The 15148-nt window shown below is 40.7% G+C and overlaps 1 protein-coding gene across 8 annotated transcripts in view; it reads left to right on the top strand.

Moving 5' to 3' along the window:
- The window catches only part of tdrd7b (tudor domain containing 7 b), a 27910-nt gene extending 12762 nt beyond the window's left edge, over positions 1-15148 (top strand). For all 8 annotated transcript variants that reach the window (XM_044183493.1, XM_044183494.1, XM_044183495.1 and 5 more), the window contains 16 exons: positions 1640-1722; positions 3880-4088; positions 4825-5193; positions 5311-5618; positions 5703-5895; positions 6104-6215; positions 6398-6600; positions 6683-6817; positions 8904-8987; positions 9320-9454; positions 9584-9694; positions 10202-10350; positions 10468-10700; positions 10851-11034; positions 11304-11464; positions 13092-15148. In XM_044183493.1, the coding sequence (XP_044039428.1) occupies positions 1640-1722; positions 3880-4088; positions 4825-5193; positions 5311-5618; positions 5703-5895; positions 6104-6215; positions 6398-6600; positions 6683-6817; positions 8904-8987; positions 9320-9454; positions 9584-9694; positions 10202-10350; positions 10468-10700; positions 10851-11034; positions 11304-11464; positions 13092-13312 (2890 nt within the window). In that variant the 3' untranslated portion in view covers positions 13313-15148. The remainder of the gene's footprint in view (positions 1-1639; positions 1723-3879; positions 4089-4824; positions 5194-5310; positions 5619-5702; positions 5896-6103; positions 6216-6397; positions 6601-6682; positions 6818-8903; positions 8988-9319; positions 9455-9583; positions 9695-10201; positions 10351-10467; positions 10701-10850; positions 11035-11303; positions 11465-13091) is intronic.

The raw sequence follows: 15148 nt of genomic DNA, 5'->3' as shown, positions 1-15148 counted from the left end.
AGTATGCTGGCAGGCCAGTGTTATCATCATTTGTGTGTGTTTGTGTGTGTGTGTGTGGGTGTGTGTGTGTGCCTGCAAGTGCACTATGGGATGCCTGACAGTACAAGTGGTAAATTCAGCAAACAAAATTAGAGAGTCAATACCATTTATTAAAATAAAAGCACAGGAGAAATGAATCGGGGAGGCTAGTCTGTATCTGGATGGGAGAGTTTTGTGGGCGTTCAGGCAAATGCTGCCTCCGCCTGGGGAGAGAAAGTATGAGGGTGAGGTTGTGTGACTTGGGTGACTCTTAAAACCACACTCTAACAAAGTTGTTCACACTCAAGTCACAGGTTCCTTTGTCAAGAAATGTACAGTGATGGAAACAAAATCAAAATGAAAGCGCAATATTCACTAACAGACTCCAGAAAACATTTTAACCACAGTCTAGAGCTTGGGCTTGACGAAAACAATGTCACCACAAGGTGCACTCAGTAGCTGTGTTGCCGGTTTTAATCGTATCAGACAATCTTCTTCTGCAGATGCAGTTTGCTAATGTTTTTATGGAATAATACAAATTCCAATAGAGAAATTCGCCCCCATTGCTACCAATGGACACCTCAGCATTTATTCAACTGGACAAAAATTACATTATAAAGCCAGCTTTGTTCATTGGCTTCCTTCAGGAAGTGATGAAATGCAGCCTAAACTATAAGTAAAACAAGAATTTGTCTGTGGGTTTGTTTTCAGTCCAGAGATTGATAGTTGATCCTGTTGTAATTTATTTTCACCACCTCCACTAGCCACAAAGAAAAACTAATGTAGGTCAGTGGAGTGCACAGATTGCTGACATTATGTTCTGTGATCTAGGCATGGATAATAAAGTCCTTCAAACCTTTTCATAGCCACTTAGTGTCACAAAGTCTTTTTGCTCTGTTTATCAATTGTTTGCTTTCATTATTAGCTAATTATCAGGGCGAGCCAGGAGTTGTGACTGAAGAGAGAGTCAAGAAGGGGATAGATAGGTTCAATCAAGAGAAATGGAAGAAATGTTTAAACAAGCATTTACTCTATCATTGAGGTGACTGATCTGAACAGCAGTCTGCAAGATAAATTGACTGAAATTATCAGTTCAGCTATGTGTACAAAAAGAGGTGAATATTTTGCACAATGTAGAAATCTTTCCATGCATTCTCTATTTGACACTGACTAGGTTTGAGGAATAGCATCTTAAATGCTACACACAGTGCAATGCAGTATCCAGTGTGCTGTATCTCACGACCCATTGTTCTAGATTAATGGGGGAGGAAGACAGTTTGATTAATGGGTTGTGGTACTGAGGACAAACCAAAAAAGACTTTGTCTTTCACTGACCTTAAGCAGGCTATCTGGATAGACTTTGAATCCTTTTTGAAGATCTCAGACTGTGCTTTGCCTCATAACAGATTAAGGATCAAGCATGCAGCACAGAGCCAGACCTAGCCAAACCTTAAAACTGAAGTCAGAATTTAGTGATTTATTAAAGCTAAGCACAACAATAATGGCTGGAGAATGTCACAGGTTTTGAAGGTTCAAAAAGTCTGCCTTCTTCACAATTTTTTTTCTCTTCCAGAACCCATAAAAAGTAATCCTCCTCCTTGTTCTGTTCTCCTGTGTCCAGGTCAGACAAGAGGATGACCCTCCCATCACGGTTTCAGAAGGAGGTACATGCTCACCTTTCCAGAAACCCCCAACAGACTGGTCGTAAGTAGGACAGGCTACTTTTTTATTATGCTAAAAATACATTTTGTATTTTACAATACAAATACATTTAGCTTTTTGTCCTGAAATGTTGCCATGACCTGTATTACTTCAGACCAGACTGGCCAGCTGCTCTAAGCATCACCAGAGGACATTTAAGACTCAACTAAATAAAGGACAGTTTTCCAGTGTCATGCTGTACTATCTTGTGCTGAAGTATCAAATCACATTCGTCTATCTCTTACAGACCTTCATGATTTCGTGATGTGTAAAGGAAACAAATAGCAACCCATCTCAGTTGGTTCTGTGACCTTCCTGTAGACATGGGTTGTATTTTCAAAGCTTTCAAGTTAAACTAGCTCCCAGTTAAATACACTCAGTGTAGTGTGCGCTGGTTTACCAAACACCCAAATTCAACAAGGATTTTATTCAAGACTTCTCTGAATTTCTGGCAGGAATCATGCCAAGATTTGACAGTGTTTTAATTCTGGGGGATTTTAATATTCACCTCTGCTGTCCAACCAAACCTCTGGCAAGGGACTTTTTAAACCTTATTGACTCTTTTAATCTTATTCAGTCAGTGAAAGGCCCCACACATGAACATGGAAATACTTTGGACATCGTTTTATCTAGCAGCCTGCCTCCCTGTTACATTGAAATATGTGATATAAATTTCTCTGATCACTTGCCTGTTATAATTGAGATTTTTCTCTGTCAAACCTCAGCTTCCTGCACGCTGTTCTCACATTATTATTTCTGCTACTGCTGGACATTTCTCTACTGCCTATCAAAATACTTGTCATGTTCTACCTCTGGGGCCACAGGCCTTCCTCTCACCTGACTGCTAACCACTTACTCACTCTGTTTAATTACACCTGCTCAACTATACTTGATTCAGTAGCTCCCCTCAAAACTAAGCACTCCAAACCTAAAACTGAGCCTTGGCTAAATGATGTCACCCGTGCCCTCAGACTGGTTTTTAGAAGAGCCAAGTGTTGATATCTTAAGGAACTCTCTGTCAAATCATCAGAAAACCGTCAGAGCAGCAGAAGCAAACTATGTGTCAGGTATCGTCAAAAACAACTGTCACAGACCTTGTGTTTTATTCAGTACTATTAACACTGTCATTAATCCCCCTGCTACTGCTTGCCTTATGGAGTCCCCAGCAACCTTTGAAAGGTTTTTTGTTGATAAGATCTCTGGTATTAGGTCACAAATCACACCCCCTGCCTATGACCCATCTGCCCCCTTATATGTTCAGCTGTTTTTGACCACTTTGAGCCTGTGTCTCCTTCTTGTCTGGCTAAAGCGGTTGATCACTTGAATCCCACAACTTGCTCCCTGGACATTGTTCCCTCTCGGCTTCTCAAGGATGTCTTTGATACTGTTGGGCCAAGTGTATTATCTATTATGAATAGCTATCTTGTCTCTGGGTTTGTTTCTGCTAATTTTAAGCATGCTGTGGTACAGCCTCTTATTAAAAAGCCAAACATGGATCCCACAGTTCTCTCGAATTTTAGACCAATTTTTAAATTGCCTTATCTTTCCAAGGTGCTGGAGAAAATTGTTCTTGTGCAGCTCCAGAACTTTTTAGATGATAACAGTGTCGCTGAAGTATGTCAGTCTGGTTTTAAAGCACTTCATAGCACTGAATCTGCATTTTTAAAAGTTCTTAATGATCTCACCACCCTTAGTTGCGACCTGCGACCTGTGACCTGCGACCTCTGTGTCCCTACATTAAATCTTATGCAAAAAACCTGGGGGTGATTTTTGACAAAACTTTCACTGGAATCTCCGACAGTCTGACCGCTTTTGCAGTTAAAGTTTTATTAAAGGTAAAAAAGCCCGAAGGTCAATGGGTCTGTTTCTTTCTGTTTTTTTCCTTGTCTTCTTATCTAGCTCATTTTACCCTAAAGACAAGTTCCAGTCCATCAAAATACAAATCCAGGGGCAAAAGGAAGCCTAACTTTGGTCCTCTCTTTTTTGATTCAAGTCATCCATGTCTTTCAAGACTGAAGTGCTTTTGTTTTGTGGAAAAGCATGCCATGAGTCACAAGTTTCAGGGGCCACAGCAAGTAGAAGCTGTGATTACCTGCATGTGAATGTTTAATCTCTCTTTTCTTCTGTGTTTTTTTTTTTTTTTTTTTTACAATCTTCCAGCACCCTTGAATCTGAATGAGAGCCTCACCTCTGGGAAAGGAAAGCCCTACAACCCTCAGCAGGTCCAGGGTCGCATCAGGGAGATCCTGGGGAAGTACAGTAACGGGTTCTGGGTGTCGAAGCTGCCTCAGATCTACAGAGAGCTGTACAAACAGGACCTGCCCACTGAGGCCATCAAAGACCTGGATACCTGGACACACATATGCACTGTATGTACAACTTGTGTTACTGTAGTTATTTTACTATTATAAGAAGCATTTCTGTTTTTTAATGTATTACTTTTGTGATAAAATGATAATACAATGGTGCTAATGAAAGGCAGCGTGACGTCTATATGCAGATTTTTTTCTGGTAAAGGAAATAATTCATTTTTTAATCTTTTTTTGTCTTGTACAATTCACTTTACATTGGTTATGATATCAAAAATTGTACATGTTATGCACATGTTGACACTATGGACAAAATCCTAAAACCAATAACCACTAAAGCACATTTGAGAAAATAATGCACAGTTGACATGTCCCAGTTGCATTGCATATTCTATTGGTCACCAGGACTGGTAAAGTGAAAAATCCCTATTAACAATAAGATTTACTGGATAAATTAGAGACATTTATACATACAGCAGTATTTAATATATGTAACCTTTACTTAATTTGATAACATTTAATATATAAATGAGCAGATGTTGAGTTTTAATTTAGAATCTACAGTTTTTTTCTCTTTCTCTTCATTTCATACTCAAGTCCATTTTATTTATATAGCAGAAATCACAAATTTGCTTTAGAGGGCAAAAGAAAGAGGAATTTTTGTGAGCAGCCGTTGACTTCACCAAAAATAAAGGTTGTTTCTTGGCAGAGGGTAATTTCAGGGAACTCTCTCCTGTCAACAACAAATTCATACCAATTCTAAAAATGGTTTATAATGAGTTATTTATTCTTCTAGGTAGAGAAAACCTGCAGCAGCAACCCATCAGAGCTGTTACTCTACCCCGCCAAGGAACAGACCACCACATCCTCCCCTTCACCCATCCTTAACCCAAACTCCACCTCTGCCTCTGTCCCGACTTCAAACACCCCCAAAGACAAACCCCTGCCGTCCTCCGCCCAACAGAGACCCGCCAGCACCCATCTTACTCGCTCTGGTTCTCACTCTCCTCAGTCTCCACCATCGTCCTCCTCGTCCCCCAGCCCTCCCTCCTCCCCTGCTACCCTCAGCCCGGACCTGAAGCTGAAACTGGAGGAGCTGCTGGTGAAGTACTCCAACGGCTTGTGGGCCCACGCGCTGCCCAAGCTCTTCCAGGACACCTACAAAGTCAGTAACACTTTGAAACACTATCATGTACATGTCATTACCTAATTCAGGAGTGAGCTGCACATAATATATAACCTCTTAATATATTTTTCATATTTTATTTTATTTATTTACAAGACCAAACTGCCCGGACATGTCCTAGAGAACCTTCACCTCCTCTCTGACATCTGCACCATCGACTACCCGATGCCAGACAACCCCAAGAGGGCCATCTTGTACAGGAGGAGCAGCAGTGGAGGTGGAGGAGGAGAGGATGAGAACTGTAATAGGAGGAACTCCTCGGTCAGTGAGGAGGAGCTGAAGGTGAGGCAGGAGCTGGGGAGGAGGCTCAGTAACCAGGCGGTGCCTTCTCTGCAGATCCCCAAAGAGGAGTACCCCTCTGTGCTGGTGGTGGAGGCCACCAACACCAATGGAGTTATACTCAGGTAGGAGAGAACCGTATGTGAGAATGAGCTGTAAGATTGGACAGTTCATAAACCTCTCACTGTCTGTCTCTCCTCCTCTCTCAGGTACATTGGTGAGGGTTACTCCCAGGCCCAGGAATCCATGGAGGATGAAATGAGGGAGTTTTACGGCCTGGACCAAAGCAGTCCAACTCCTTTATCGTCTCCATCCTCTGGCCAACTTGTTGCTGTCAGGGCCGATGAGGAGGAGGAGATTCTGAGGGCGCAAGTTTGCGAGGTCATGGCCGACAAGGTCAAGGTGAGAAGTCACAGAAATAACCAAGGACACTAGTCATTTAGGTGATGGATCAAAGACAAATAAATAAAAACAAGTGTAGAAATCTTTCCAAACTCAGAGGATCAAAGGTGTCCTGTAAGGCAGAGGATGGAGGAGCAGGTGCACTGTGGGATTTTGAGATGAGAGGAAATAGTAGTTATCCCTGTGGTCATTGCCTTTGGCTCTGCAGGTGTACTATGTGGATCATGGCTTCTCAGAGGTGATCAGCAAAACCAAAGTGTTTGAGCTGCACGAGAAGTTTTTCCAACTGCCTTTCCAGGCGACCAAGTGTAAACTGGCAGGTGAGTCTGAATTGAATCAACACATCATCATCGCATCCAAAAAGTCCAGTAATTTTGAATAGTAAAACCAGGCATTGTAAAATGAGCACCTTCCTGCTTTATCCTTATTGTTTCACCCTCCCTTTTTTACACCATCTACTCAAAATGAATGTAACTATGTGTGTCTGTGTATATGTATTCAGGCCTGGAGCCGTTCTGTCAGGAGCCTGCTGTGCTGAAGAAGTTTGAGACAATGGCAAGTGGAAGGATCCTATTGGCTGAGATCCTAGAGAGAGGGCAGACCCCTATTGTCGTCCTGTACGACACATCGCAGGATGATGATGTCAACATCAACGCTGCCTGCATGAAAGCCCTGCAGGACAAGACACTAGCCAGCCCGTTGCAGGTACAGGAGAGTTTGTGTATGTGTGTGGTTGGGTCAGTGTGTGTGTGCAGCACACTAAACTCTTATCCCTGGCTCTCCTCAGGTGAACAGCGCTTATATGAATGTGACTGTCAGCAGCGTCTGCTCAGATGGGACCATCTACTGCCAGCTGCCCTCCAGAGGCCTTGCCAAGCTGATTGAGATACTGGAGAATATAGAGACATACTTCCACTCACAGGTTAACACCATGCTACATTTGATGTCTCAGTGCCTGTATAAAACTGGAAAAGTTTTATTTTTTATTCAGTTGGTGATACAAATGTGCCATAAAGCTCCATTGTTGACCAAAAACATTTAAAAACACATCACCTACATCATCAGCTACACCATTACACTGGGCCACGGGTTCTTTCATTACAATGAACATGGCCACGTTAGTTTATTTTGTCCTGCTGCCGTAAATACTCATTTGAGCAACAAATGTGTAGCGATTCATGGCAGAAAATAGTCCCAGACAACTACGTTATTTACTCCTGTTTAAGTAATGTTTGCTAAAAAACTAACTGCATAGCTGTTTTAGGAAATTACTCTCCCTTTTTAGGAAGTGAAACTATATATTCATGACCTGTTTTTAAAGATTTACATCCTCAGTAGAATTCTATAGGCTTGGTACTGAGTCCCACAGACACAGTGGGGAAGTTTGAAAATATTGAGAGACGGAATATTGTTGGTTTTGATCTTTTTATCGGATATATTGACAGTAAGAAAACTATAGAATAACACAAGCCTTATCCTTTAACATCACTAAATCATTATATTCATTATGGTGCAATAAGTACAATTATGTTAACAAAAAGAACCATAGAGGAAAACACTGACATTCTTGTTAATATACCAATACACAAGATACAAGGAGAACCTCACTTGTAGAAGAACAGACATGACATTTACTGTAAGAGCCATTGTTCTTGTAGGGGAAGGTTTGTGAAGGGTGACAACTCCCCTGCAAAATGTATGTATGTAATGTAACAAATACTTATAATTTTAGACCTATAGGCCCACTTTTGATCTGGAGCTACACCTCTATACATATTCCAGTCTTCAAAGCATTTGACAGCCCATTTCATTTGCTTCTGTGCTCTGTTCATCTCAAGTTTGTTCTAGCTTGTCAGCATTTTCTTTGTTTAGCTTTACATGTCACTTTTAAGTTTAGTAGGTGCAGCAATTGCATTAGCATATGTCTGTATACAGTATATGTACTGTATTTATGAATCTAGAATTACTATTTCTAATTGGAACACACATGGGGTGCACACAGATCTGTTGCATACTCCTGACTGGAAATGAGAAGAGAAAGATATATGTGCTTATGTGTCTGTTAAAATGATCGTCTGACCAAAAGCTTGCACATGTGATCAATAAAGCATGTTTAGTTAGGCACTGAGTACACAGACTCACACATTCATTTTAAAAGCCTTTTGTGAATGTGTTGTGCTGCGTTGCTTCTTTCAGGCGGAGTTGTGGACAGATTGAGATAAGGCGGATAATCTGGAGTTAAGACATTGCCAAGCCACTTAATCTGTTAGCTGCACAGTGGAGCTGATGCTTTTTCTAGTTGTGCCACTGCTGTCCTTTAAAGATAGTTGCAACACAGTAACACGTTGCGTCAGTGTTTAGATACACACACACAGTGTGGAGTCTGGTAATGTATTTTACCAAAGCTAGAGATTTCTTTCAAGCTTGTATCTGTTTCCAGAGACAGTGTATTTAAAATCATCAAGCATGCAGGGAAGTAATATGATTTTTATACATGTCATTTTCATTACATACTTTATTCGAATGATTTCCACAAGCTGTAACAAACTAGATGGTCTGGTGTGGTTCAGAGAATAACTTTCACAATTTAATATCCAGTCTGATAATCCATAGACCCGCAAAATGTATATTGTTTATCAGTGAGGGTAACTCCCTCTGCTGGTGTTGGTTACTTTGGTGTCATCAATCAACTGTTGTAATAAATGTAGAATTAAGATGGTAACATAACTCTCCTTGGATTAAATTAACCGTTCATAATTCTAAGACATGCTATCTTAATTTCTTTAAACATCAACTACCCCTTTCCATTTCAAGTAACCACAGATCTAAAGTCCTAATCTTTGATGTCAGACCTGTGAAATGTTTGTGTGAGCTTTTACTGTATCATTTTATTGCAGTCATAAAGCAGCAGTTACACATAGTAACCTCACCAATCTAGAGGAAGTACAGTCAGATTTAACATCAATATGATGATAATGGTTTCTTGATGAAACATATTTCTGTTCCAGGTAACATCAGAGTTCCTGGTATCCAGACCTTTCTGTGGGAAAGGATGTCTGGCCCGCTACAAAGGCAAATGGTCCCGTGTAGAGGTAAGGTGGCACTGCTCCCTGCAGCACAGACTGTGAATTATTAAACAAATCCAGATATGATTGAAGTTGGACTGACAAAAGGCATGAAGTCACAATTGCACAATGGAGGCAGGTGTAGTTACCCAGAGAGCAGAGATCACAAGAAAGACAACCATCCAAAATACTGCATTATTCCCTGCACATACCCCCACTCTCACTATGTAATCCTGGCAGAAAATCTAACAATTGTATATAATAGTTGCTGTGGTCATTTAGGCTTTTGTTGAAATTTTTTAACTGTAAAAAAAAAAAAAAAAAAAAAAAGGTTTCCCTGTCTATGTTTCTGTCTTTAGATCACCAACCTTCATGGCAGCAGAGTGCTAGACATCCTGTTCATTGATGTGGGTGTCCAGGCATCTGTAGAGGTATTTGAGCTGAGAGAGATCCCACCGCCGTTCCTCCGTGACCTTATGGCCATCCCACCACAGGTCAGTATATATGTCCTCAAAGTACAGTAAGAGAAAAACAGTCATGTTTTTATTATATGCTGTTGTTGGGAGGCCAGCTTCCTCATACAGTCCTATCTGAGAAAATGACACCCAGCAACCTGTGTTTAGGCTGTGAAATGCTGTCTAGCAGACCTGGCTGTCAGTGTTGGATCCTGGACTCCAGATGCTGTCCAATGGCTTCGAGAGAAAGTGCTCAACACAACAGACTGTAGCATGAAGGTAAATTGCTTGTTTTAGAAATCACTCAAATTATGTCTTCTTTGGTTCAGGGATGCAGAGACCTCCACCAATCCTGGAGGACGTTTGAAAGGATACCCGCCAATGTGGAAAACAGTGTCATTTATTAAAATGACCTAAGTTAAAGAATGTATATGACTGACTATCACTATAAATACTTCTACAATCTGAAACCAAATCAACAGGAATAAAAAATAATCTTATTCATGGAGCCTCAAATGTGTTTATTTGGGAATCTTTGACATTGTGAGTAATGTCTCTTTCACATTGTTATGTTAGTGTCTTAACATTTGTCAATCTCATCAAATCTAACTCAGTTACCCCTACTACTACTAGTAGTATCTTCCTCTCGCCCGCCTTCTGGCCTCCACCACCGTAACCGCTCTCTTCATAGGTCTGTGTCCTTCTCTTCTTTGCCTTGTTGCATCCTCCCTCCCTCTGTTCTTCTTCTTCATGTACCTCCACACTCACCTTGACATTCCCCCCAAGGTTGCCAAGGCAGATGAAACCAAGCGCTGCATCTACGTCCACCTTTTCACCGACAAGAACTTCCACGACCCGGCCCGTAGCCTCAACCATCAAATGGCCCAGTCTGACTTGTTCAAAAAGCGACCAGATGTTTTCCTGACGAGCCACAGGTTTCTGCTGCTTTTATATTCACCTGTGTTATCCCCTCACTATCTAGCTAATGTTCAGTTAAGAGTTACGTATTACCCCATACACTAAATTTCTTGTTTGTTGATTTAATTTCACAGCCCTGCCAAGATCTTCACACCCACTTTATCCTCTAAGACTTCCAGCACCAGTGACTCCACTAATGGGAGTCCAGTGTCAACTTCTGTCCCAGCGAAGCCCCATCTCAGGAGGACTCTATCAGGACCCAGAGGAGGTGGAGGAGGCAACACAACCACCACCAGCCCACCAGAGACACCATCATCCCCCTCATCCTCTCTCCAGCTGCCACCATTACTAGAGCTGCCCCCAGCAGGTAATGAAGCAAGTGGAAATCTTAGTTATTAAAGACAAAAATATTCCAAGGTACGAAATCAACCATGTTATGTATTAGTGCAGTTCAGTCCAGTATTTGGCTTTACTGTAGCCAAGAAACGTGTTCACATGTCAGCCTTTTTCTTCTCAGGAAACAACGTTGACGTCTATGTATCAGTGGCGTGCCATCCAGGCCACTTTGTTCTGCAGCCCTGGAGAGATATGTACAAACTGGTGGTGTTAATGGGAGAGATGATTCTCTACTACAATAAAACTGAGGAGAAACCACTCAACATAGAGAAGAATCAGATATACGCTGCCAAAGTGGAGAATAGGTGAGTTAAGCAATTATTTCATATCATTTCATCCTATGAAAATTTGATCAAATTATGTTCTTAAGACTTTGACCAGTCCAGTGGATACTGCTTTTAAATATTGAGAAGCCTGGCTCAAAGCAGGACAATAAATAAAAGTATAATCTATTAATGTGAGTATTTGTGGTGCCTTCTGCCTTGTTTCTGTCTTTTGTGAATATTCAATAACCAAATGGAAGCAATTTTGCTTTGCCTAAATGTATCAACTCTTCCTCCTTCTCTTCTCACAGCTGGCATCGTGTGTTAGTGAAGGGAGTTCTGACCAATGGGTTGGTGTCTGTGTACGAGTTGGACTACGGTAAACATGAACTGGTCAGCTGCACCCAGCTCCGACCTCTGATCAAAGAGTTCAGACAGCTGCCGTTCCAGGGAATCACTGCTCAGCTGGCTGGTGAGTAGAGTGGACATCCATACAGAGCTCTACCAGAGTCTGATGGTTGTTTCTAAAGGCAATGTCCAAACTCTAGTGATGAAAAGTAAACTAAGTACATTTACTTAAGTAAAGTACATACGTTTGAGGTACGCGACTTTACTCAATTATTTCCATTTTATGTTACTTTATATTTCTACTTCTCTACATTTCAGAAGCAGATATTATACCCAGCTACATTTATATAACAGCAATAGTCACTTGGTACCTGCCAGGAGGTATAATCAATTATTGCCTTCCTCATTTTGGCTAAAATTCAAGCAATATGCTGAAAACACACTAAACATTACACTGTCTCGATTAATTTGGAAGCATTCCACATGTGATTTAAGAATTTAATTAGAAAACTACACAAATAGAATTGAAGTACTTAATTGTGTAGAAAGTTTTCCTTGTCAAAACCAAAAAACATACTTTTTGGCAGATGAAATGTTGAAAAGTAATATAGAAATATAGCATCAAGAGATTAGCTCTGCATGCTTTTAAACAATAAATCTCTTATTAGAGTTAATGTGAAATGTATAACTTTATTGTAAAGAATGTCAACATGATCCTGTTAGAAATCCACTGCAATGTGCATACGCAGCACTGACAATGTTGGAATCTTTGAACTGATTTTAAAAAATGGCTACTGTGAAATAAATGCTATTTGACAAAACATTTTAACTTCATTCAAATGTACATTTAAGTACACAAGTACACAGATGATTTAGCATAACAGGTAATAAATGTGTCTACATTGGCAGGAAAAGCCCAGTTTTCTATGGTGCCTATCCCAACTCTTCTATTTTCTGTTAATTAATGTTCAGTGAAACACAATGTAAAGTCAGTAAGCACATTAGAAAATCACTGGAATGGTTATGACCCTAGCAAGCAAAGTCAGTCTCATCAACCTGCAGAGCCGGAGAGCCCCCACAGACCATGGGGCTCTTATTATACATCAATGCTGCAGACCCACTGTTTTAGACGTACACATGCGCGGAGAACCGGGGCCACAAGAAGTTATCCTTCAAGCCTTTCTGCCAGAAAGGCCGCTGTTCGTGTCCTGTGTGAAACCAAAAATCAACGTTGACCAATTATTTTAACCCAAACCATGATCTTTACCAAAAACCTAACCAAGTACTTTTGGTGCCTAAATGGTCACAGTTTGATTAGGTTTAGGCACCAAAACTACTTGGTTAGGCTTTCTGCCAGGAAGAACCCAAACCCTTTCTGGCAGAAAGCCTTCAAGGCAAACTTCTCCCACGTGCAGAGAAGCCCCACACCTCTAGACACAACACTTATCCCTCAACTTTTGGAGATTGCTAAACTCATCAAGGCTTGTCAGCATTATTAAAATTGTATTCAAAAAAGGATTTTTTTTATCAAAATACAAATTTATATTAATCTGAACCAGCTGTATGCCTACACGCTGCCATTTTCATCTGTCGTTTAAACTCAGCATGTGTAAGTCTAAAACAGTGGGTCTGGAACTGGAAATTGCAAGGGCTCTCCGGCTCTGCAAGGCGATGTTATGTAGCATTAAATGCTATCATTGTATTATTAACATAAAAGTGAGCTTAACATTTTAAACCTGTCTCCCTTGCAGGAGTAAAGCCAAGGCAGTGGTCGGAGGAAGCCTCAATCGTTTTCAGGAACCACGTGGAGAAGAAACCACTTGTGGCCCAGCTGGAGGCCATACAGGAAGCCACTAACTCGTGGGACAGGAAGTTGATGGTCTTCCTGGTCGACACTTCACAGGAAGAAAGGGACATCTGGGTGCATGACATCATGGCTGAATTTGCTGATGAGCTGACCAACGAGCTGTAGACAACAGGAGATTGTCGACGAGTCTTACTAGTCAAGCAGTTGTCCTGTTGCTCATTGAAGACACTGAGCTGTGGATAGACAAAATAGAAGAAGCTTATCCATCTTTATCTATCTACCATTTAGGGGGACAGAAAGAAGAAAGTAATGAAAAAAATGAAGGAGAAGGGAAATTGAGCGGTTTGATAGCATGTAGACTGGCATTGACAGAAAGACGAGGTGTAGGTGTTGTAGCCACTTGCTTGTTGTGTTTTGGACTGTACATCGAAGGATGTTGTGATGTGATTTTGAGTGACTGCAGTGTGACCATTGGACAATACACTCATGCATGATGTTGGTCCAAACTTGACGCAAATACTCAAAACATACCTTCAGCATACAGTAACAAACTGCTGAATCTATTCATAATAGTCTCACAAAGCTGTGGAAATGATACAACATGCATTCTTATACCATCGGTATGGGCTTTAATCCAAAGCAGCATTACCCCACAGTACCGTGAGTGCATCCCGTTTTAGTGTGCGTCATCCTGAGGATGCCTAAATACCCTCAACCCTGCCAATGTGAGCACCATGCAAAGTGCACAAAGTGTTGAAATTAACTTGGTAAGTTCTCACATGCTAGGAAGGCTTATATGCATTTGTTTACAAAATCTGCTTTTTGGATGGTATTTCTGATTGTCATAAAGTTTACAAAAGTTAGGGCAAACATTTCCCAAGAGGAGAAGAAATAGGCGAGTCAGAGTCATGGGAGACGGACGTAAAGAAGAGAGCCTATACTTTGCCCAAGCATAATTTTCAATTTAGAGACAAATTTTTAATTTTGCAATGAATTTATTTAAACTCAAAGACAGAGTGCAATATTTACCTTCTTGGTAATCGATAGGAAGTGTCTTAAACTTCATGATAAACAGTTTTTGTTGTTTTTTTAGCAGCTGACACAGAGCCTGCTGCACTTACTGGCCAAGAAAGACACAGAAACAGTTAATAGGGTTTGGTGAAGAGTGATATACTTGATGTGACATATGTTGGGTTTTTTTTTTTTTTGCCCAACATTAGTTGTTTTTAGTGGTGGTACATCCTGGCACTGCACGTACAGTAGAAGAGCCTATGCTTGGGATTTTCCATTAAAGGCTGACGAAAACCAACATTTTTTAACAAGTTATATTGTGACCAACTGTGTACACGATAAATGTGACTTTATCAAATCTGTTTTGTGCAGAATAAAACACAGACAGTCCCTCGGACAGGTGAATGTGAGTGTGCATTCCTGAAAGCCCAGTTCCTGACTCCTGTGATGGCAGTGCCTCATCCATCTCTTCGCCTCCTGTGAAACACTGATTCCAGTGTGACTTTATGCTTTTTAGGAGTTCAGGAGTATATCTCCGTTTATTGTCGAGACTTTTTTTCAGATTTCAGCAGATTACATGTGCATGTTGCAGATCTTTCTGAATTGTATGCACATATAGTTTGATGTTATAATAATAAGCAGATTAGGCTACCAGTAGTAATAAGCTTTTAGATTTTCAAATAGGAGATCAATTCTGCTTATGGTTGGTTCTAGTGCCGCCATCCCGCCATCAAATGTTGACCTGATGTGGGATTTTATTCTGAAATGTGATTTTTTTTTCCTGAAACACCTGCACCATGGTTTTGAATGTGCAAATGCTTCTCCAATTCTGCCGACAGTAGACATGACAAAGCTCAAAGCTGCATTGTTGTTAACAATTAACATTTAATTTAATTTAAATGTAACTTATATTCTCTAGGTGATAATTACATTATCATTTCCATTTTGTTTGACAATGACCTGGAAGTAATAAAAGACTTGTTTTTGGAA

The sequence above is a fragment of the Siniperca chuatsi genome, linkage group LG22 (assembly GCF_020085105.1).
Source record: "Siniperca chuatsi isolate FFG_IHB_CAS linkage group LG22, ASM2008510v1, whole genome shotgun sequence".
In the NCBI taxonomy this organism is placed as follows: domain Eukaryota; kingdom Metazoa; phylum Chordata; class Actinopteri; order Centrarchiformes; family Sinipercidae; genus Siniperca; species Siniperca chuatsi.
This window is presented reverse-complemented; position numbering and strand designations above follow the sequence as displayed.